Source organism: Phocoena sinus, chromosome 15 (assembly GCF_008692025.1).
Source record: "Phocoena sinus isolate mPhoSin1 chromosome 15, mPhoSin1.pri, whole genome shotgun sequence".
Taxonomy (NCBI): Eukaryota; Metazoa; Chordata; class Mammalia; order Artiodactyla; family Phocoenidae; genus Phocoena; species Phocoena sinus.
The window spans coordinates 59,441,173-59,465,318 of NC_045777.1; the positions used below are offsets into that span (position 1 = coordinate 59,441,173).

Consider the following 24,146-nt stretch of genomic DNA (forward strand, 5'->3'; position numbering starts at 1 on the left):
AACGACGGTCCAACCGCAGGTTCCAGCTGCAGTGTTTCCATTAGTCCCTCCCAAATGCCTGGATGGCTGCCAGGTGAATAGAACAGCCACAGGAACCTAACTGCCAGCATTCCTCTTTACTTCATTTGCCCAACTAATCAAAGGTGTAATCAGGACACACCACAGTCACAAGACACCTCCGTGCCCTCATCTCCTACCGCTCTCCTCTCTGCTCTGCCCCCCCCATCCTGTTCCTCCCTCAGGACCTTGGCACTTACTGCTCCTGCTTCCTGGAGCACTTTCCCCAAATTTCCTCAGGGATGGATCATAGCACACAGGCTTCACTCTAAGTATCTGTTCAAATGTCATTTCCTCAGAGAGGTCTTCTCTGTCTTCTAAAATAGTTATGCCCACCCTCCCTGCCCTCATATCTATCTTATGACCCGTCTTTATTTCTCTTTGTAGCACTTATTACCTAATATTACCTTGTATGTTGTTTCCTAGGGCTGCCATAACAAATTATCACAAACTTGGTGGCTTAAAACAACAGAAATTTATTCTCACAGTTCTGGAGGCTAGCAGCCCCAAATCAAGGTGGCAGCAGGACTGTGCTCTCTCTGGAGGCTCTAGGGAAGAATCCTTCCTTGCCTCTTTCCTAGCTTTTGGTGGCTCCAGGCATTCCTTGGCTTAAGGCTGCATCACTCTGGTCCCTGATTTCATGTTCACAGGGCCTTCTTCCCTGTGGATTTAGGACCCATTCTAAATCCAGGATGATTTCATCTTGAGATCCTTAACTAATGACATCTGTACAGACACTATTTCCAAATAAGGCCACATTCTGAGCTTCTGGGTGGACACAAATTTTGGGGGGATACTACTCATCCCCCTACATCTTGTTTATTTATTTTCCTGTTTGTTGTCTATCTCCACATTTTTTTTTTCTTTTTTTTGGCACACTGCACAGCACGTGGGATCTTAGTTCCCCTACTGGGATCAAGCCTGCGCCCCCTGCATTGAAAGTGCGGAGTCTTAACCACTGGATTGCCAGGAAAGTCCCCTATCTCCATATTTTAATTCCATGAAACACAAGCTCTCACTTGTTCGTCACTACATTTGCAGCTCAGACAGTGCCTGGCACAAAGCAGGCACAAAATAAACATTTGTTAAAGACTGAATGGGGTAAAAAGATAAATAAGACAAAGCTCCTCCTCACCAAGTTTACAATTTAGTGAAGAACAAAACATGAGTACCAGATTATAACTTGATCCAGTCTGTGTGTTTCAACTCCATTTAATGATGTACAGTATATTCAGTACCTCCTATAATGAGGAGGCTGGAAATAGGCTATTTATAGGAGGCCAGCACATCCTCACCAGCATAAAATATTTATTTTCCTAAGTGAGCACCATTTGCAGTATGGCATAAATTTCCACAGATGGTGTACATGCCCTCTAGTGGCCAAGAGAATAGTTTACCTCAGTGTGTTTTTTTCCTCAGTGGTAACTGAAATATTTCTGCATTAATGTTAACTCACACTTAGAAAATTTAAAGCTACTTAATTCACAGTCGTATAGAACTATGAGTTAACAGAAACAGTATCAAGTTATGTGTGCAACATTCAGGGTACAAACAACCCTCTTACTAACAAACAACAGGATAACAGCAGGTACCAGGCAGTCTACTATGTTTTTCTCCGAAGGGCTCAGGTTTCTGTCACCTGGTAATTTACCCAATGCCCTGCTTCTCCCTCCAAACAATCCCCAAGCCTTCTCCTATCTCACTTAAAACAACTTGGTTTACCAAAACTGCTAAGAACAAATGAATGGATGTGTACTAAATCACTGCTCTTAAATTATAGAAATTCATGAAAAGATTTCAAAAATATTTTGGCTACAGATATAAGAGTTCTAAATAATACTGTTGGCATTTGGTGGGTAGATTATAAGGTACATATCAGATAATTCTGTCACATTCTTTAAACTATAAAAAAGAAAGCATTATTGATGTAGAAGCTACCGACATTTAAGACAAGTATGTCTAAAAAATACTGACAAATGAGCCCTAAAACTGTGACCGTGAAAGTGACATTACCATATTTGGTTCTATTCCCTTTCCAATCAACTTAATGTCTATCTAAAATAAAAATGACACTGGGTTATGTTTGCCTATGTTGTCCACAAGTAATAAATTAAATTGTCCTGTCTGTATCTTAAATATGCAGGAAGAACTTTCAAGGAAGAGGAATTCTACAACTGGAGTAAATGAAGGAAGCAGAATTTCTTAACATGGTTTGCAACAAGATGACTTAAAGTTCCTGATCTCCCTCTGCAGTGTCCACCAGAAAGTCCACTTAGTTTTTAGCTACATTCATTATTTATAAGGCAGGTATGATTTTACTGCATATCTGGGAAGAAAATTCTGGACTCTACCCAGCTTCAATACTGTGATTATCATACACAGAACACTCCCAGTTCTGCAGAATAAATGCTAATGACCCAATTAATAACAGGAAATGGTAAAACTCTACTGCTTTAACAGTAAGTCAATAGCCACGGCCCATCCTTTATCACTAATTATTCTTAGAACCATTCCTAAAGATGAAGGAAAAAAGTTAGTCAAATTAAGAAGCTGACTTTCAAAATTTTTCTTTTATGAAAAAGGAAGATTCAAAAAGGACATTAATTAAATATTCAAAGTTTTAACCTCTAGATACATAGTGAAGTTTCAAGTCAGAGACCTTAAACATTCCTTTGTGTACACGGAAGAATTTTGGGAGCCAGAAGACCTAGGTTACAGTCCAGTCTCCACTTAGGGTACATCACACCCAGTCTGTACCTTATCTTCTTAATCTGTTGAAAGGATCTACAATTTCCATCTGTCTCACATGGCTGTTGGGAAGATTAGAAGTAAAAGCACTTGAAAACTGAAGAGCACTTACCAATGAATAGTCTACTCATTTTTTGTTTGCTAACAATGTCTAAAGTATTTTGGAATCTACAGAATAAAGTATTTGAACCGTCACTTTTTTTTTTTTTTTTTTTGCGGTACGCGGGCCTCTCACTGTTGTGGCCTCTCCCCTTGCGGAGCACAGGCTCCGGACGCGCAGGCCCAGCAGCCATAGCTCACGGACCCAGCCGCTCTGCAGCATGTGGGATCCTCCCGTACCAGGGCACAAACCCGTGTCCCCTGCATCGGCAAGCGGACTCTCAACCACTGCGCCACCAGGGAAGCCCATAACCATCACTCTTTTAATGTCTTTCTACAATGTTCAGTAAATTAAAGGCAAAATTGTTTTCCTAAAAATTACATCTGGGGGAACTAAGATCCCACCTGCTGTGGGGCAACTAAACCTGTGTGCCACAACTAGAGAGCCTGTGCACCAGAACTACTGAGCCCGCTCACTCTAGAGCCCCCGCGCCACAACTAGAGAGAAACCCATGCACCACAACAAAGAGCCCGTGTGCCACAATGAAAGATCCCGCATGCTGCAAGGAAGATCCCACGTGCCGCAACTAAGACCCGATGCAGCCAAATAAATTAAAAAAAAAAAAATTGCATCTGGTTTCAGTGTCATATTTTATAAACATAAAAGTATGGAGAATGATGCACAATCTGATTTGGGTAGGTTTGAGATATCTAAGTCAAATAAAATATTTTCCATTGGTTAAAAACTTCTACTCTTCTAGGTAATTCATTATCAAATCATCTGAAACAGGCTTTTAAAAGGATTCATCTGTAGGACTTACAAAAATTCAAACCAAGCTAGAATTAGAGCATTCCTCTTTATAATAGCAATAGAAGCGTATGTGAATAGAGTTCAGTATACGTATAATAAAAGTTTATGTCAATATAAGAAGTTGTTAATTTCAGGGTATCATCACTTCCCAAGTAATAAACCCTAACTACACAATCTTATGATGATCCAAACTGTTCACAAATATCTGGATTAGAGATAAACTTATGAGTAATCAATGTGTGCTTTTAAAATGAGGGGAAAATTATCAAATGCACTCCTATAAGACGTCACAAACACATCTAGAGATAGAAGCAAAAAACAAAGCCATCCTAACAAACCTTAGAAGTGCCACAGAAACATTAAATAATTATTTCAGCCCAATTTTGGTATACCTAAATTTAAACACATTTGATATTGAAATCTATATAAAAAATATAAATTAGGAGACAAGGCTCTTGATCAAAACAAGTATCTTTCATACTAAGACTTTTTAAAATCATCAATACCCTTAACATATTTAGGATGCATACTTTTTAGGGGGGTGATTGTGGTACAGACAAACAATTTGAGTAGAAAGTTGAATATCACGGACATCTATTGATGACAACATAACTCACTCCTGGCTCTAGCTCCCCACAGGTAACACTCCAGAATTTTCTAGTTAAGGCACTGCTTAATTTTCATCTTCTTTCTACTGATACTGCTATAAGCAGATAAACTTGCAACAACTAGATTGTGGCATTCTGTGTGCTACATGAAAAAACGTGTTTATACTAGGACCTGTGGGGCATCCTTAAGGCCTTATTTGGGGAAACAATAATGGAGAGCAGTGGCTCTCAACTGAGGTGATTTTGCCCCCCTAAGGGGCATTTGACAATGCCTGGATATTTTTGGTTGTCACAAGTAAGAGGGGGGTGCTACTGGTAACTAGTAGGTGGAGGCCAAGGATGCTGCTAAACATCCTGCAAAGCACAGGACAGTACCCCAACAACACAGAATTATCTGATTCCAAATGTCAATAACGCCGAGGTTGAGAAACCTTAATTTAGAGGAATGTCTGAAAGTATATTATGCTCCAGAGTGGGGCCTCCCAAAATTCCTTTATCTTTCCTATTTATTTAACTATCAAAAACCATGACAGTGGTTTCATTTCTGGATCTGGAATTTTGTCTTTACATTATCTTACAGAGAGTAAATGAAATTGATATCATTTCTTCCTAGGCAGTATTTGGTATGTTTCACAAGATAAATGGCTTCACATCTGAAACCACGCTGGGCATGACTCCCGAGTTCTTTCACAATTAATCAAATACTGCCTCTTGCCAACCCAACAATTTCATCTCCGTGAAAAGAAGCCCAGCAAAGATGATTCTAACGTGATAAAAGCCATGTACAGCTTTCGGGAGGCACTTGAAAGGCTGACAGAAGCTATACAGCATCCCAGCTTGGCAGCACTCTCTTGGGTCTCATCTTAAAGGCAGTCTCATCATTGCTGTACATCTTCTAATTAAGTGGGCTGCCAAAAAACAACCTTGAGTAATGTGTGGACTCAATGTCAGACTTGGAGCATAATCTCTGAAAGTGCTGCTGGAAAGCAGGTACAAAGAATGCAGAGGCTCAAGGTCAGGAATCATCCTGGCTGCTCAGTCATAACCATGCACTTGTCTCCCCTGCAGATCCAACTACAAAGACACTACAAACATCTTAGAGGCAATAAATAAAAAAGGAGTAGAAAGATCTCTGACACAGATGCTCAAAGGCATTGTGTCAAAAATACTTTCCCAACCACAAATGATGAACCTTCTTCTGTCTGCCTCTTTCCAGCCTCTAAACTTCACCAAAGCCAGCAGTCAGGAAGGATTATCTGAGCCAACTCCCTTATTTCAGAGATGAGAAATCTGCATAAAATGCAGAAATCACAGATTTCTGTCAGGGCTAAAACCCAAGCGTCCAGAGTGCTAGCTGAGTCCGTCTTATCACATGACCTCTGCTAAGAACTGTCTCAGGACTCTCTGGATACAAATCTCTGATAGAGCTGGATATAATAATAAAGCCACCTCTCTGTGCTCTTTTAAGGCTAAACAATCTCAATTTTTTCCACACTCTTTTGGTGTGGGGTAAGTACATGCTGTATGCTATTTGATGTTCCACAGCTCTTCTCCCATTTCTTTATTTTTTAGAAGATACTGACTGAAAATTTAAAGAAAAAAACAGAGGGTACCAATCTGGGCATGATGTTCTATGAAAGTCCCAACAGAAGCTAAGCTGAAGGAAGAACTCTTGGCCCTTAAAGGTCATTTTTTATCACCTTAATTACAAAACAAACAAAAGGTGTTTATATCAATGTAAGTTGGGAATTCCGGCAGGTGCTGTGCACATTTCGAGCTCTCTCAGTAGTGCTAAATATCCAGGATTTTTCCACAATGTCATTTTCACTGATAAAATTTCATTTATTAGGACTACATCCTAGCAGGCATTTCCTTTTTTTTTGTTTAATCTCATCCCTGTTTTACAGATGAGGAAATGGAGGCATAAAGAGGTTAAGTATAATACCAGCCGGAGGCCATACAGCTAATAAGGTGGAGATGAGTTTGGATTCAAGTCTGTCCAAGTCCTGATTCTTCACCATTTTGCTGGACCACCTCCAGTGACTGCTTGTCATCTGGTGCAAATCTATGTGAAAACCCACATCATGCAATCATTGCACCTAAAAGTTAAAAGGAATCTCAAGAAAACCCTGTTCCCGGGCCCTGACGCCTGACAGATGAGTGACCTGCCCCAAGTCACAGACCCAGTTAGCGCTGCCAAAGGGACTAGGCCCAGGCGCCCTGCCTCCTACTATAGCTCCTGCCCAAGTGCCTCCCAGGCAAAACGGGAGCAAGCCCATGAGGGGCACAGAAACCCACCCTTTATCCACATAAGAGTCAGGAAGCATTCACCCTAATGCACATCTGACAACTACAAGCAGAATAACTAGATAGTAACACTGCTGCTTAGGGAATCTGCTAATAGTTAACATAAAGTGTCCCTAACATAATTGAAAAAAGCTGTAAATGATGTTCTAGGGAAAGAAATTCACATCCTACCTACATAAAATATACATAGTGTAAAAGGTAAACTTCAACTGAGTGACAATTGTTAAATTCTGAATTACTGAGGTGTGGATTCATATGGTTTTTATCTCTGTCAGGTACTTATGGTCTTGATTTTGTTGTAGCTAAGCATCATTTTTACTTGTGCCCCAGTATGATTTTATACTTGATCCAATGAATTTTTTTGTGGAACTATTTTTATAATTTACTGAGATTGTTTTAAGCTTTATACTGGCCTCTCAATAAGCTGTCCTGAACACACACTGAGGATCCTACCAAAATAATCCATCAGGGGTTGACTGGCAATGGGAAAGCAGTAGAGAAGCCATGTTAGGAAACTTCCTGTTAATGAACCTTGAAATTGTTATGCACTTAATAAAACAGAAAGGAACATATTCCTAGTTTTGTTTTGCTTTTTTAAAGCTAAACTACAACTGACAAGAAAAACCAGGGATCTGAGTAAAATGCTGTAAGCAACAAATAAAATTTTTAGAAATCTGTAGCTGCATAAAAATTATAAGTTAATTTTTACATACTCTGACTTAATTGTGAGACAAACTGAAAGTTTGTTAAAAATTCCTGAATAAAAATTAGACAAGGTTTTGCAAGTATTTTACTCTCTAAAAACTCACTTGGCCAAACTATCCCTATAATCAAGTATCTCAAAAAGCATTTAATTGGGGCTTATCTCTAATGTGATCTTTTAATTGCTACAAATCAGGAGGTATAAAGACTCTTCTAATATAAACAATCCAATGCAACCCAGTGAAGCCTGGGGGAATGGGAGAAGATAGGAAAGATAGGTACCTCATAGTTTGAGAGAAAATCTAGTAATTCTGATTGAGATGGGATGTAGAGAAGTGGTTTCATCACACGGCGGACAAACTTCTCAATGTAAACAGCACTCATGGGGCCTTTGTATTCGATTGGTCCAAAACTAGTACCAAAAAAATAAAAATTAAAAATAATACACCACGCATTAAACCTGTAATATATACCTGAAATCATCAACATCACAAAATGAAAAAGCCTTGCTTTAGGATCCCAACTGTTTCATATGTAAGTAGCCTTCCTTGTCTCAGGAGGTAACTGGAGGGCCAATTAAGAACAAGCATTTTATGTAAGGGGGGGTACAAGGGGCCGTTACTTTTTTATATGAGCGTAATTCTGAAAACTGAATTTCAGATCAAAGAACATTCATTCTAGTCTCTGAAAAAAATTAATTCTCACAATATTTCTTTAAAAAACAAAACAAAACAAAACAAAACAAAACAGACGACCCTGGAAACTGACCAAATGCCAAAGGATTCCAGGATCTTAACTACACAATTCAATTGGGGGTGGGGGGATGTAGGGGCAGACTTTCCAAGTCACTCTAAAATAAGGAACAAGTTGAATAGTTGGTCCTTGGCCTACTAAAAAGTAGTTATTAAATATTCTTAGATGCACTTACGTGAAGGATCACTAAATGAAACTTAAACCTATTTAAAGCTTTATTACAACAACAAAAAATTATATGAAGGTATGAAATCAGAGACCTATACAAATGATCTTCCTTATTTTCCCCTCCTGTTGTGCTTGGGAATGCACAGGAATTTGATTTAGTATTGCTAAGCAATGCTTCCAACATTCAGTTATCCTAAGCTAATCAGAATCCTCACATGGCTTTCTTCAATCTTGCACAAAAGAGACATTGCTCAAATATAATTGGATGGTATGTGGTGGGGGTGAGGGAGTATGGTGAAATTCACCAATTCCATAACCATTCTTCTCTCTAAATAGAAATTGACATTAAGCTTACCTTTAATAGCAACAATAGAGCACAGTAAAGAAATGTATAAATGGTGATCAGGTAACTATAATATATGGTTACAGAAATTAACACACACATATAATGTGATGAGATAAACACAATTCTTCGGTGTGCACTGCAGAATATGATACCAGACAGAGGAATATTAGCATGAAAAAAGTAAAAATAGCATTCTACATGCACAGCTGAGAGACTGGGTGAACAATTCTGTCAATCAAGACTTACTACAACTCATTTGTTAACTAATTCAAGTTTTAAAATTACTACCACCACCAACCCCATCAACCACCACCAATTTTTAATTTAAAGGAAGAAATCAAAAAAATCATCTGATAACCTATTTTGTTGAGCAAAAAGGAGGCAAGTGATCTGGAAACCTCGTTACTCAAGCAAACAGGCTCTGCTGAGGTTCCCTGGTACCGTGTTACAAGGGTCCCAGTGACTCGTAATGAGACGATCCCAGGATGCAGGATGTAGGACACGTTTTGCCAACACACTATAGCCATTGCCTTAGAACAAGCTGATCTAGGGCAGCTGAACTCTGCACAGAGTGTTTTGAGAAAACTACTCCCTGCTTCAGAGCCTTTTATAAACTGCCTTTGTAACTGGCATCAATACAAGCCAAAAAATGGAATCTACTTTCACAAAACAGAAAAGCCTGCTAATTTCTGTAAGCAGCTACTACTAGTTAAGCCATTACACAAACAGTAGCAGCAAGAACACACACAAACAGCAGTGGTCTGTCCAGTGATGAGACTCAAGGGCCATATTTGCAACCACCATTAGCCAAAAGAACCTCAAGACTACCAAATGCTCACAAGAGAGTTTAGTTGAAGGAACACATTCATTCATATGTATATGTATAAAACAGAGGACTTGAAGATTCTTAAATAGAATATGAAAAGGCTACCTTTTGGGTATCTCTGTGCCTTAGCACTTTCTTCTATTTTTGGGACATCGGGAATGGTAGATGTTGAAACAGGTATTAATGGGTCTGAACTGACTTAAACAAGTAAAAGTTTAACAGGCAAAGATGAGGGGCAAGCACTTCAAGGCAAGTACCAGCCTCAAATTCCTCATGTGTAAAATGAGACGGCTGGACTAAGTATTTCTAAAGTTCCTTTCGTGTCCTTCCAATCTTTCTATAAAACTAAGAAAACAAATAGTGCAAGACAATGTTACACACCCACATATCCCAAAATGACATTTGTATTCAATTCAAGGGAACTCTTGTTATTTTAATGTCACATCAAGTTAAGTCTACCTCTGGGCAGCTGGCTTGGTTACATACAGTTGCACGACCTACACTCCCTGCTAGCCATCTGTGCCCTATTTCCTATTTCGAAAAAAAGAAGCGCAGGGATCTCTCCAGGGGAAGCTTATCGCCCATTACACAGCACTGACTTTGAGATCCTTCAAGTATAACACCTTATACTTACCTTCTGGAAAACAAAAAAAAGTAACCATCAGAAAGTTACGCTGAGAAACTGTTCTTATACCCAGAGGAAAATCTGAGGGTGGAGATAGGGTAGGAAAGCGTGTTTTTGCCCAAATACTATTTAATAGCTCCTGAGAAACAATACTCTGTTCCACACAAAGTTTATGTTAGAGACATGGGAGTGAGCTGCAAGATGACAGATAATCCACAAATGATAGTCTGTTGATGTTTGTAATAAATCCCCATTGATTAAGGCCCAGGAATTTTAGAGGGAGGAAATAAAGCCTAAAAAAGTAAAGCTCTTACTGGTGAACTCTTCTTAAACCATTTTACAGTAACAAACTTCAAGCCAATTACAAGCAGTAACAAACTTCATGCCAATTATACTACACAGAGTCCAGAATCCCATCTCCTGTCTCCAAAATCCTTCAAGTCAGATTTTAGACATAACTTAACACCCACAGCAAGGTCTAGGCAGTTCTCCAAAATGAAACACCAGTATTTCTGCAGCAAAATGAGTACAGTGGCACCTGATGTGGTATAAAGACTATAGGTGGCCTCTTGCTACTTCAGGCCAGATGAACGCATTTGGGGACAAGTTCACGGAAGTCTTTCAGGTTTTAAAATCTCTCTGGATTTCAGGATGATAGATTATAGGATTGCGGACTTGTAGTCTTTTTCTTCCCAATTTGAAAAGATGTTAGATACCCTCTTGACTATGCTATGCTGCCAGGTAATGGGATAAGGACTTCTGTACATTTTTATACCATAAAACACTTTTCAAACATTTGAAATGTTCAGCCACACAATGGAGTAACTGGTATAATAAAAACAATACTATCGAATATGTAATGACATGAAAAAGTGTTCACAAAATAAAGAAAAAGCAGTTGAAGAGATAGTATTACTACATGATCCCATTTTTTAATTAAAAAAGGGGGGGGTGGATATGTATATTCACAGGAGGATATAAATCAAAACACACAGTGATTATGTGTTTATGAATGGCTAATAAAATCACAGACCCTTTTATTTATTTTTGCTTATCTGTATTTTCTCAATTTTCTACAATGAATATAACAAAAATCACTTTGAAACTGATAAACTTAATTGGAATTAGAATCGCTACTTGAAAGTTCTTACCTCCGATGATACAGATATATTACAGGAAAATAAAAGAAGTGTTTCTGTTTTCTGCATTTCCCCTGATTCCACCAACAGTTAACTGCGACAAACAACACCTGCAAGCCAAAGAAGGTTTCAAATAACTATAAACAGCAACTGAAAAATTGCCAAGATTTAAAAGATAAAATTATAGAAATGGAACAATTCCTCTCTGAAACAGAAAGTATTAAAAAAATTGTTTTTTGAGTGTTCAAAGAAGGTCATCATTTACCACGACAAGGACAAACAAAGACACCTGTCCATAGTGTCCAGCTAGGACTCTGAATATTTTGGAGTCTGGCCCAAGAGGAGAATGATTTGCTTCAAATTCTGAAGTGAATGACACCAGCAAACTTTTTCTAAGCATGGTTACACTAAAACTCAGTAGTAGGATGTGTCTTTTCTTAGTCAAACTGAGCATCTGAGAAGGAAAAAAATCTTACCTACAGATGAAATATCACAAATTTCAAAGGACCATTTTTAAATTTTTAATAACTATATTAAAAATGAATAAAGATAATAGATGACTAGAGCTATGCTCTAAAATGTACCATTAGATAGCAAAATATGGATTAAGTATGTGTTTATAGGTAAATGCTAAAGTATTTAAGGAGGAGTGTCCCAATGTCCACAATTTACTTTGAAATGTACCCAAAATAAGATGGATTAACAGTTAGATTGTAGCAGAGTGTCTCACATTTGCTACTACTGACATTTTGGGCTTGAATTGTTACAGGGTTTTTTGTTGATGCTATGTTTGTTTTTGTTGGGGGTGGGGTGAGGGGAGGCTCTTCCACACACTGGATGCAGCATGGTGTAGGATCCCTGGCTTTTACTCCTTAGATGCCAGTAGCATCCCCCTCAAGTAGTGACAACCAAAGACCTCTCCACAGTCCCAAAGGTCCCCTGAGAGACAAAACTTTCTCTAGTTGAGAACCACTGATTAGAGGGATGGTAAGATGAACAAACACATGATAAAACAAGTGTAATAAAATAGTGATAGAATTTAAGTGGCAGGTATATATTTGCTATATATTTTAAATTTTTTATAATAAAATATTGAAAACATATGAAGACTACAAATGAAAAGTCACTTTCAGATGCCTTATATTTAGATAGCAATATTGCTCAAAACTTAGTGGAAACTCTCAAGAGCTCCTTTTATAGTCTATCTATTAGAAAGAAGAGCAACAATATCTTTACTAAGGTTGACATCTCAAAAATAGGGCACAATCTACCGTGTATGCTAATTTTATTAAGTAATGTGGTGCAAAAAATTTTTGCCTGTTTCCAAAAATAAACCCAGTCCTTTTCCCTACTGAGAACATAGAACAATAAGCTCTCAATTTAGAAGAAGCTGAAAAACTTTTTTGAAAAAAGCAGAGCCCATCAGCTGTGGACGGCACTGTAACCTCTACCATTTGTCCCGTGACCTTTAACAAACCACTCTGCCCTCTAAACCTGAGGTCCTGCTTCAGAGGAACCAGGCTACCAGCATCAGCTTGCAGGGCTGTCCTGAGGAACAGCACGGGCCTGCACACCAGTACACCATCCCTATAGTCACTCTGAAGGACATATTCCCTAAGCTGACAGTAAGATAACAAGTAATTGACACTTACCCTAAAATGAAACAGATTCTCCCCTTTTCCCCCACAAGTTCTCTAAATTTAGAAAACTTGGGGAATGACTTACAAAGTGGTGATTTACTTTAAGCTTACCTCCCAGTGCTCCCTTAGAGTCCTTTCCTCCCTGCAAGTGCTGGCTTGGTTACTATCAGCCATTTTTAAGGGGGGTGAGAGAGAGGGGTAAAGGGAAGACAAGGAATAGATCAATTCCATGGGTCCAAAGCTGGAACACAAAATCACAGCCCCCTCAGAATCAATGTTATAGGGAACGAAGAGTTCTATTTAAATACTACTTGGTACTACACATTCAGGGATATAAAACAGTTAAAAAGGCTTTGGCAGGCTGGGCAGGAAGCCTAGCCACCATTTATAACATTGTTTCTAAGAAAAACCAACTGAGAGTTCCAAATGAACTTCTGGAACTCAGCTGCACCACAAGTTACCCCAGATCAGTGGGTGTCAGTAGCAGCCTCTTAGAAATCTATGGGATGCTTTTCTGCTGGTCGCAATGACTGGAGGAGCTATCGGGCATGTAGTGGGCAGAGGCTGTGGTACATACCCTGCAATGTTCAAAACTGCTCTGCACAGGGAATAGTCATCCGCATCACCCAGAGCAGTTTTAAATGTCCTGCCAAATACTAATGTTGAGGGAAACCTGTTTGTTATTATTCAAGCTCAGAACCTAATTCCATTTTATATGTGAATCCAAAGCATGGCTTTTGTGTTCACTGAATTTCTTGGAAGACAACTTCTGCTTAATTGAAGGCAGAAAGTACTTTGTTTGGTTCAGAACTTTACCAAGAGCTGTTCACCATTTAGAAAAATCAAATCACTGAGAGCAATGCCCTCATGGCACCTAAGCTGTCAACACATCCTACTTTTATGGGCCTGCATTTGTAACTGTCCCATTCACAGTGGTTCTACATAAAGGTACAGCACTTACATACTGAAACAACATGTGATTTAATTATACACTTTTCTTTTTCCCCCATCTTTGTGTTACAATTAGCACATCAGATTGGCTATTTTGAAATTATATGTATAGGGAAGTTTATCATCTATGAATTCCTTTTGAGGACAGAAAAAGGGACATCATAAAATACATACATAAGGACAATGGGGATCCACTGGATTAAAAAACACTGCCAGACCGAAGGCATATATATCAATTGCCTATATATCCCTCTTATCTAACACAAAGGTGGCATTCATTAAATATCTGTTGAACATAGTTCTGGTCCCGGGATTTGAAAGGTCTGCCTAGTTACACTGTACTCATGATACATAAATTTCTCTTACATAAAATAACTAATCAGCAAATATCAAATGTATATTCAATGAGGATTTTCAGTCTTCCCACCGAAGCCAAACAGCATGGCACCCTGAGATAAACACTGGCCTGCATCACAAGGAATTGCAGAATGTCCTCCCTCTCCTGCCTCTGACCAACTATGACCATCACAGTCAGAAATTCTATTTCTTTATAGAAGGCTTTACAATTTACGAAGAAAGGCTCCTGGCCTTCACCCTGGCAAAATCAGCCATCTGGGTAAGGTGTCTCTATGGGGATAACCAGCCCTGCATAGGAACTGACGGTCATTTGATTCTCAGGCTGAATGTCAGCATTACCTGGTCTGAAAGCTGACTCGCTACTTGTTCAATTTCTGCCCTGGCGGCGATGGACTGTCCACACCACGGAGCGTAGAAGAACAGGAGCACCACCTCCGAATCCTGGCGAATGTGCTCTGCGTAGTCCAGCTGCCCCTGGAAGAGGTCAAGAACCGGAGACCTCGAGGAGAAAAAGCTGACAGGTGGCTTTGCTGGAATTATCACATCTTTTGCTCGACTAAAAAAAGAGCAAACACAAACAAGATTGTTTATCTTCTTCTAACAACAGCTCTGTGTGGAAGAAGAATGAAGCTTAAAAGAAAAGTCTTCTTTTGAAAAAGAAAATGGAGTTCCCAAACCACTGACCTGGAGTACAAAAGTAATATTTTGTGCTAAGTTAAGGCAACATTTGGCTGAGAGAATGCAAGATATGAATAACACGCTAAAACGATTCTTGGACTTCCCCAGTGGCACAGTGGTTAAGAATCCACCTGCCAATGCAGGGGACACGCATTTGATCCCTGGACCGGGAAGACACCATGCCTCGGAGCGACTAAGCCCGTGCACCACAACTACTGAGCCTGCACTCTAGAGCCTGCAAGCCACAACTACTGAGCCTGCGTGCCTAAAGTCTGTGCTCCGCAACAAGAAAAGCCACAGCAATGAGAAGCCTGCGCACCACAACGAAGAGTAGCCCCCACTTGCCACCACCAGAGAAAGCCCACACACAGCAACGGAAACCCAATGCAGCCAAAAATTAAGAAACAAATAAATAAATAACAAAAACGATTTTTAAAAAAATTATTTTATTTATTTTTGGCTGTGTTGGGTCTTCGTTGCTGTGCACGGGTTTTCTCTAGTGGTGGTGAGCGGAGCTACTCTTCTTTGTGATGCACAGGCTTCTCACTGTGGTGGCTTCTCTTGTTGCGGAGCACGGGCTGTAGGCTCGCAGGTTTCAGTAGCTGTGGCACACGGGCTCAGTAGTTGTGGCACATGGGCTTAGTTGCTCCGCGGCATGTGGGATCTTCCTGGATCAGGGCTTGAACCTGTGTCCCCTGCATTGGCAGGTGGATTCTTAACCACTGCATCACCAGGGAAGTCCACAAAAACGATTCTTAACAATGTCTGCCCAGGTATGGGGTGGGAGGGCAGTGGAGAGCAGAAGAGAAGGGTGTCTTTGAGAGAGCGCCAAATCCTAACCACTAGACCACCAGGAAGAGTTGAGAAGGGTGTCTCTGAATAATCTAGATCCTTTCCTCCCCCACCCAAAAGACTCCATCCTCATCTCTCTGCAGCCTTGCTCTCCACAAAAGCCACTGATCTCCAGGGTTTCAGAGCCACCAGGGAGTCACTCAGAATTAAGGGGAGGGAGCACACGTGGCACCACTAATAGGCATTGGAAATGCTTACAATCAACTCACGTTAAGTTTATTGGCTGGAGCTGGCCTGTAGTTACCCAGGGCACTCAGGCAAAAGTAATAATTAAATAATAATGTAGATTTCTCCAGATATATGTTATGATCCGAAGGTTAATAAAGATGAATAACAAAGCAACAGCCCATTTTACTGGAAAACAGGTTTCCTAAGTACGTATTTGAGATTCCCAGAAGGTCAGGAGGAGAAAGAAAATAAAACTAAACAAGTAGTCAGAAGTCACAGAGCTGCCACTATTTCCCCATCAAGACAAAAAGGTCTCGGCTCAAGCTGCATCCCACCAAGTTAAACAGTCCTAGTAAATGCCTTGAGCTGTCCACATATCTGCATTAAAATAGTATAAAACCATTATAGCAGCTTAGCTAAGAAACCCATAGAGGAAATAAAAATGGAACCCTAAAAAATATTCAATTAACCCAAAAGAGTTAATTCCCTGGCAGTCCAGTGGTTGGGACTCCGTGCTTTCACTGCAAAGGGCCTGGGTTCAGTCCCTGGTTGGGGGACTAAGATCCCGCAGGCCCCAAGATGCAGGGGGGGAAAAATGCAGAAAAGGACCAAGAAAGGAACAAAAACCAGAAGGTACGAATGGAAAACAAATAGCCAGAAGGTAGACATAAACCCAACCATATCAATAATTACATTAAATATGAAAGGACTAAACCACCCAATTAAGAGGAAGAGATTGCCAGGTTGGATAATGAAGCAAAACCCAACCATATGCCATCTAAAAGCAGTTTGAACATAAAGACATAAGGATGGGAAAAGATAAACCACATGAATAGTAAGCATAAAAAAGCTGTAGTAACTCACTAGGTGAAAGGATAAATAAACTGGGGTGTATTCTTACAATTAAACGTTACTCAGCAATATAAAAAAAGAACTGATACACACTATAACTGGATGAGTTTCAAAATAACTATACTGAATGAAAGAAGTCAGACACTAAAGAATACATATGAGTGCATTTATATGAAATTCCAAAACAGGCAAAACCAATCTATAATGAAATAAATCACATCAGTGGTTGTCTAGAGCTGGGAGTGGGGCAGGAAGGCTAACTGCAGAGGGGTACTGAGGAAATTTTCTGGGGACAAGGAAATGTTCTATATCTTGACTAAGAGAATGGAGGTGGTTACATTTGCCAAAAGTCATGGACCTATACATGTAAAATGTGTGAATTTTACTGAATGTAAATTATACTACAATGAAGTTGATTAGCAAAAAGCTTTGCTGGTGTGTCACCTCCTTGGTGAGGATTGCTCTGATGAGTCTACCAGAAGCAGGCGGCTCTCAAATTTTTTTATCTCAGCTTCCCGTTGAGAAGTTGCTTTCATAGCCCTCACCATAATCTGTAACTTACTTATTTTACCTGTTTATTAACTCCATGAGGGCAGGGATCCTGGCTCCCTTTTTCACTGTTACATGCTCACTGTTTGGCAGTTCCCAGTACTCTGAAGTTCAGTAATTTGTGAAATGAACAAACCTACCCTACACCTTACTTGAACCTTTGTGAAAGCAAATTAAACATAAATCCATATAGACGTATATTATATTATTAAGGACAATCTGAAAGAATCAAAATGTCAGGGACTTCCCTGGTGGTGCAGTGGTTAAGAATCTGCCTGCCAATGCAAGGGACATGGGTTTGAGCCCTGGTCCGGGAAGATCCCACATGCCACGGAGCAACTAAGCCTATGAGTCACAACTACTGAGCCTGCGCTCTGCAGCCCGCCAGCCACAACTAATGAGCCCACATGCCACAGCTACTGAAGCCCACGCACCTAGAGCCCGTGCTCCACAAGAGAAGCCACCGCACCGCAAAGAGTAGCCCCCGCTCGCCACAACTAGAGAAAGCCCACACGTAGCAACACAGACCCAACACAGCCAAAAATAAGTAAATAAATAAATACAAATGTCAGAAGGTCCATTTGCCTTACTAGGGGTGATTCTAAGGAACACCTAATTGTGTTCTAATTTTACACACGTGCAAATGAACTTGATAATCTGGTTTCTCAGAATATAGCAAAGTAGAAAGGAGGAGGAACAGGAAGGAATGTGCTGCTAGCTCTGAGATACGCAGCAACCAGCCAGATATTTAGAATCAAAAGAGAAATCACACAAATACCCAAGACCTAAGCTACTCTAAGAGCCTTGAGTCCACCCCCTTCTCTACATCTAGAAGGTGTCAGCTTCCTGAGTTAAGCCGGTTTTAAATATATTGCTTCCCCATTTTAACCAAAAATTATTAACATCATAAAGTAATGCTGTTAAAGGTTGCTATTAAATGCAACTCTCCTATTTATGCACTCACACTAACATTTTAACTCTGCAATCAGGGAGGTCTATGTAAAATATCTTCATAACCTGAAAACCAGTCACTTACACAATAATTCAAAAAAAAAAAGTTCAGTAAGCAAATGCTACTGTGCTTCAGGCACTGCTCTACAGGAACCAAGGCTATAGGAGGGAGCACATGTTCTCAAGGGGCTTCCTTTCTCAGGGAGGGAGACAGGCAAACAACCAAACGTGTAAACAAACATAAAACCACACAAAATGATCATGTTCTGTGGAGAATTTAACACAGTGATGAGACAGGAAACCTAGAAGCTCCTCAATGGGGTGGTGGGCAGGGTGGTATCTTTTTTTATAAATTTATTTATTTGGCTGTGTTGGGTCTTCATTTCTGCGCGAATAAATTTCTCTAGTTGCGGCGAGCAGGGGCCAGTCTTCATCGCGGTGCGCGGGCCTCTCACTGTCGTGGCCTCTCTTGTTGTGGAGCACAGGCTCCAGACGCGCAGGCTCAGTAGCTGTGGCTCACGGGCCCAGTTGCTCTGCGGCATGTCGGATCTTGCCGGACCAGGGCTCGAACACGTGTCCCCTGCACTGGCAGGCAGATTCTCAACCACTGTGCCACCAGGGAAGCCCAGGGTGGTATCTTTTAAGCTAAGACCTGAGTGACAAGACAGTCATGCAGAAGGGAGGGAGGTCTTGCAGTGAATAAGTGACACATTTCTCAGCAAGTCCAAAATGCTCCTGTTTGGAGGTTACTATTTTTGTACTATTCAAATTTCGTCTTAAAAGTCAGATACGCAATTTGAGGGAAAATGTAGGTCTGTGACAATCAAACAGAGGATAATCATCAACTTAGTACTGTTGCTCTGCATGTTCAGAGCAGCTCCTCAAGTAAATGAGCCAGATAAACCCATGGCCCGTCAAAAAGCAAACATTAACCAGGGCAGAGAAAACATATGCCTCTGCCCCAACAGAAACATTCAAGAGTTTCCATTTAACTCCTAAATTTGCTCTCGTTTTTGAGAAACTATACCTAGATCAAAGATTTCCTGCAGCTTTGAAGTGTAAATCTCAGGCACCAAAAACTCAAGAGATGGTTGCAAACAAGGAAGGCCTGTTGCAACTCCCAATTTTTGTATGAGACTCATACTCTACACTTCCTCCCAAAGGATCTGAAGCGGCTTTGAGCTTACAAAACGAAATAAAGCAAAATGAATATATAAAGCAAAATACATATAGAGATAATAGAGACAAACACTCACAATTTTTTCCCCCACAAAAAAACACACACAAATCAGGGTAAAAGGAAAGTGAGGACGAAGTCATGGAGATTCAATGCGCAGAAAAGCAGGTAGCACAGAGATTTAAGTTCCCAGAAATGCACAATTATTCATAGTGTTTCAACCCCAAATCAACCTTTTCTTAATGTTATCTGATTTGAACTCAGCTAAGCAGCAAGACAGTGAAGAGGGCTGTCACCTATTTCAGGCCTGGAGCTATTAATAGAAATTAATTTTTTAAATTCTACTCTCCTTTAAGCCTCTGTCCTCATTAACACAAAGATCTTAAAAGTAAAATAGGAAAAGAGTGGCAGAAATGTTAGAGTCAGTTGTAGAGCGATAAAGTAGTATCATGACAGCATTCCATCAAAGACTCTAAAAAAATCAATCTGAGTCTATTAAAAGACTGAAATTTGCCAGTGGCACACAAAGAAGCTGGACAGGCAAGCAGCCTGTTCACTGGTTCACTCTCCTTGCCTGAAGTAGGTGGGGACCCTGCTCAGTCTGCTCTAGTAATTGGGTTTACACTCTTCCATCTTCCTGAAATCTCAAAGCACTTTCATATCTGTTAAGCCCTGTTCTCTCAGAGCGAACACCGCACGTTATTAACTATAGATGGACAAAGTGATGCAAGTAAGCCCCCCAACCCTTGCAGGAGAGAAAACCTCTCCTCCTAATTTGAATCCAAATACTACCTTGCAATATTCTACCTTGTAAAATACTTTAATTTCCTTGTGCAGGACGTGATAAAGAACAAGGTAAAGAGACTAATTCCTGACAATAAAGGATTCAAATTCCAGTTCAGCCACTTATTAGGTGGATGTGATTTGGGGCAAGTTTTGCATCACGACCAAAGCTCCACTCCTTCGTGTGTAAATTGGAAGGGTAAGAGTATGTATATCCAGACTTCACTGGATTGAGACTTAAGTGATCCATATTAGGCTCTCAGATCATGTGTTAAGTGAATAAATGCATTCATGTAATCTGTAGTTCTCAAACAGGCGATTCTGTTCCCCAGAGGGCATTTGGTTACTGTCTGGAGACACTTCTGGTTGTCACAGTGGGGTGGAGGAGTAGGAGCAGGTAGTAGGTACTGGCATGTAGTAGGCAGAGGCCAGGGATGCCGCTAAACATCCCATAATGTACAGGACAGCCCGCCACAACAAGGATTATCTGACCCAAGATATCAACAGTACCAAGGCTGAGAAACCCCGCTGGTAGTATAGCACCCGGCACATAGCAAATGCTCAATGATAGTTATAATTTTCTTTCCACTACAATCCCCAATCCTTTGACATCTCTTTGACAACAGGGGCCACATATCGTCTTTAACAGACTCAATAAAAATGTTCCAAGTTGAAATCTTCCTCGTGGCCAATATGCCAGTCAGTGTCACCACAGATTTATAAATTGGGAGTCCCAGGAGATACACTGTGGATTTGGGAGCCCAAAAGTACTCTTGAAATTTAAAGTAAATTTTCTATTTGTGTACTTTCCCAAAGAGAGACATTAACTTTCACTCTTCCTGCTCACTACACTCCAGCCTACTCAGGCCTTCCTTCCAGTTCCAGGAAAACACCAGCCTTGTCCAGCCTCAGGTCAAAGGACCTTTGCACTTGCTCTTTCCCCTCCCCTGGACGCTTCCCCCAGATCTCCCCAAGGCTGGCCCCTTCCCCTTCGTGGGTGCGTTTCCTACCTAGCTCCCTTAGGAAGGCCTTTCTGCCCCACGCTCTTCGCTTCTATTCCCTGCACAGCACTTACTGAAGCTCTTTAAAATTATATTAAGTTTTCTTATTTACTGTCTGTACCACCCCCTGGAATGGAGAACAGGGACTTTTTATCTTCATCGCTCACCCGGATGAGCGCTCCGCACACAAGAGGTGCGGATAAATAATCGCTATATCGATGAGCGCATGAATTGTCAACATGTGGGACGCTAAAGGTTGTCTACGCCTAGCCTAGGCATAAGGGAAACAAAATGGGTGATAAATGAGGGTCCTGCAGCCTGCGCAGAAGTGACAGGGGCACCCCCAAGAAACCCCAACAGCTGACAAGCAGCTCGGAACCTGGCCCGCCTTCCTCGGTATTAAAATGGGAGGAAGGGGCGCCGGACAGCACCCCAAAACCTCGCCTTAGGGCTCGCTGGCCGGAGAGAAGAAACGCGGCGGGCATGGCCGCATGCTGGAGGAGGGTCAAGTCCATCGCTCCAGGCAAAGTCAGGCCCGACTTCCCCGGAGGCCGCTACGACCCTCGACCCCGAGGCCCAAGACGGCTACGCGCCGCCCGCCGGGCCGAGGGGGCGCCGGGCCCGGGGGTGCGGGCCGCCTCACCTGCAGGTGAATTTGAGTGCGAGAAGCAGCGCGCAGCCGAGCGCCACGGCCCCGCAGAGCAGCTCGGGCCGCCGGCGCGCCATGAGAGAGGCGCCGCGCAGCCCGCGGCGGAGCCGGCCCTCTGAGGAAGCAGCCGGGGCCGGGCTGAGGGAGCCGGAGCCCGCGGGGCCGCCGCCACCGCCACCCTCGTCTTCGGCGTCGTCGCTGCTGCTGCCGCCGCCGCCGCGGCCTCCGCATTCCGACATTACATGCTCCCCGTCGCCGGCTTTATACCGCCGCCGCCGCCAAAGGCCCGAAGGCCCGGCCCGGCCCGTCGCTCCCCAATCCCGCAACTCGCCGAGCCAGCTAACCCGTACGGTCCACGTCAGCCTAGCCGCAGCCGCGGCGCCAGCCCCCGCGCAGGCGGCTCCGCCCCCACCCGAAAGGCTGCGTGGACACCGCCCATCAGCCCCGCCCCCATAGAGCCACGCCCCCTCGCTTACGGAGTCTGCGCAGATCCATTCCCCGCTGGCGGCGGGGCAGCCGTGGTGTAGTCCAACAGGCCCCGCCCCCGTCCCTGACGTATGCGCCGAAGCCGCCGTAGCCACTTGCTCGCTCCGGTACCCAGTCCACAGAGTCTGCGCAGGCGCCGGCGCCAAGCGTCCGGCCACTCCTATCCCTGCATACAGCCAGCGCAGACCTCGGCAGACCCGGGCTACGGGGAGTTCCCGCTTGGCTCCTTGAGTTTAAAGAGCCGTGATGGTGACAGCAGTCGTGTCTGCAAATATCACTACAGGCTCCAGAGGATGTAGGTGCCATTTACTGTCCCCGCTTAATGAAAGGAAAACACGTACAGAGGCGAGAAGGGCCCGCGGATCCAGGAGTGAGGCGGGAGAGGTTACGGCCTCCGTTTACACATATGTAAAATGGGGGTGATATCAGTACCACCCTCACAGAGCTGCTTTGAGGATTTTTTTAAATACATATTTATTTTATTTATTTGTGGCTGTGTTGGGTCTTCGTTACTGTGCACAGGCTTTCTCTAGTTGCGGCAAGCGGAGGCTACTCTTTGTTGCAGTGCGTGGGCTTCTCATTGCAGTGGCTTCTCGTTGCGGAGTACGGGCTCTATCTAGGTGAGCGGGCTTCAGTACTTGTGGCACACGGGCTCAGTAGTTGTGGCTCGTGGGCTCTAGAGTGCAGACTCAGTAGTTGTGGTACATGGGCTCAGTTGCTCCACGGCATGAGGGAACTTCCCGCACCAGGGCTCAAACCCGTGTCCCCTGAATTGGCAGGCGAATTCATAACCACTGCGCCACCAGGGAAGCCTTGTTTTGTGAATTAAATGAGGTCATTGATGGAAACTGCCGGGCCCATAGTGAGTACTCAAATTTTAGTGACTGTCATCTCCCAGTGTCCATTTCCTGCACCAGTGAAGTGCTGTGCGCCTGAGCACCACGTCCCTACATCACACTCCTGGGAGGAGGGTCTGTACAGCCTGTACTCACTTCACAGATGCGAAAACCGAGGTTTGTTTTTTTTTTTTTTTTTTTTGCGGTACGCGGGCCTCCCACTGTTTTGGCCTTTCCTGTCGCGGAGTACAGGCTCCGGACGCGCAGGCTCAGCGGCTGTGGCTCACGGGCCCAGCCACACCGCGGCATGCGGGATCTTCCCGGACCGGGGCACGAACCCGTGTCCCCTGCATCGGCAGGCGGACTCCCAACCACTGTGCCACCAGGGAAGCCCCCAAACCGAGGTTTGGAAAAGCCATGTGACTGCGGCCACAAAGCTAGTAGGTGAGGAATTCAGGCTCAAAGGCAAGGTTAACAAGCCCCTCCAGCGACCCACTGTCGACTCTAAATCCTCTGTGACTCTAAATGTTAGGTCCTTTCTAAGTAAGTGGTTTTTTTTTTTTTAATTTATTTTTGGCCGCGTTGAGTCTTTGTTGCTGCGCAGGCTTTCTCTAGTTCTGGCAAGTGGGGGCTACTCTTCGTTGTCGTGCGCGAGCTTCTCATTGTGGTGGTTTCTCTTGTTGCAGAGCATGGGCTTTGGGCATGCGGCTTCAGTAGTTGTGGCACATGGGCTCAGTAGTTGTGGCGCACAGGCTTAGTTGCTCTGTGGCATGTGGGATCTTCCTGGATCAGGACTTGAACCCATGTCCCCTGCAGTGGCAGGCAAAGTCTTAACCACTGCGCCACCAGGGAAGTCCCTCTAAATAAGTTTTTGTGATTAAAAACAAGTCGGAGAAGGATGAAATATGAGTTGAGAGTGACAGGAAGGGATTGTTTCCCTGGGACAAGTGTACCTGGAGCTAAGACAATGTCCATAATTACCAAATTGCTGGGGCCACAGATCTAGACTCGACTTCCGTTGTCAATA

General features: G+C 42.6%; 1 protein-coding gene across 3 annotated transcripts in view; it reads right to left on the minus strand.

The window, feature by feature from the left end:
* Positions 1-22,161, minus strand: part of TXNDC11 (thioredoxin domain containing 11) — a 65,448-nt gene extending 43,287 nt beyond the window's left edge. The window contains exons 1-4 of one of the 3 annotated variants that reach the window (XM_032603770.1): positions 21,792-22,155; positions 14,477-14,693; positions 11,202-11,299; positions 7,615-7,744 (exon numbers count right to left, since the gene is read on the minus strand). In XM_032603770.1, coding sequence (XP_032459661.1) covers positions 7,615-7,744; positions 11,202-11,299; positions 14,477-14,693; positions 21,792-22,036 — 690 coding nt within the window. In that variant the 5' untranslated portion in view covers positions 22,037-22,155. Of the gene's footprint in view, positions 1-7,614; positions 7,745-11,201; positions 11,300-12,940; positions 12,993-14,476; positions 14,694-21,791 lie in introns of those variants that run through there. The other 2 variants (XM_032603771.1, XM_032603772.1) reach the window with 2 other exon arrangements.
* Positions 22,162-24,146: the final 1,985 nt, after the last annotated feature.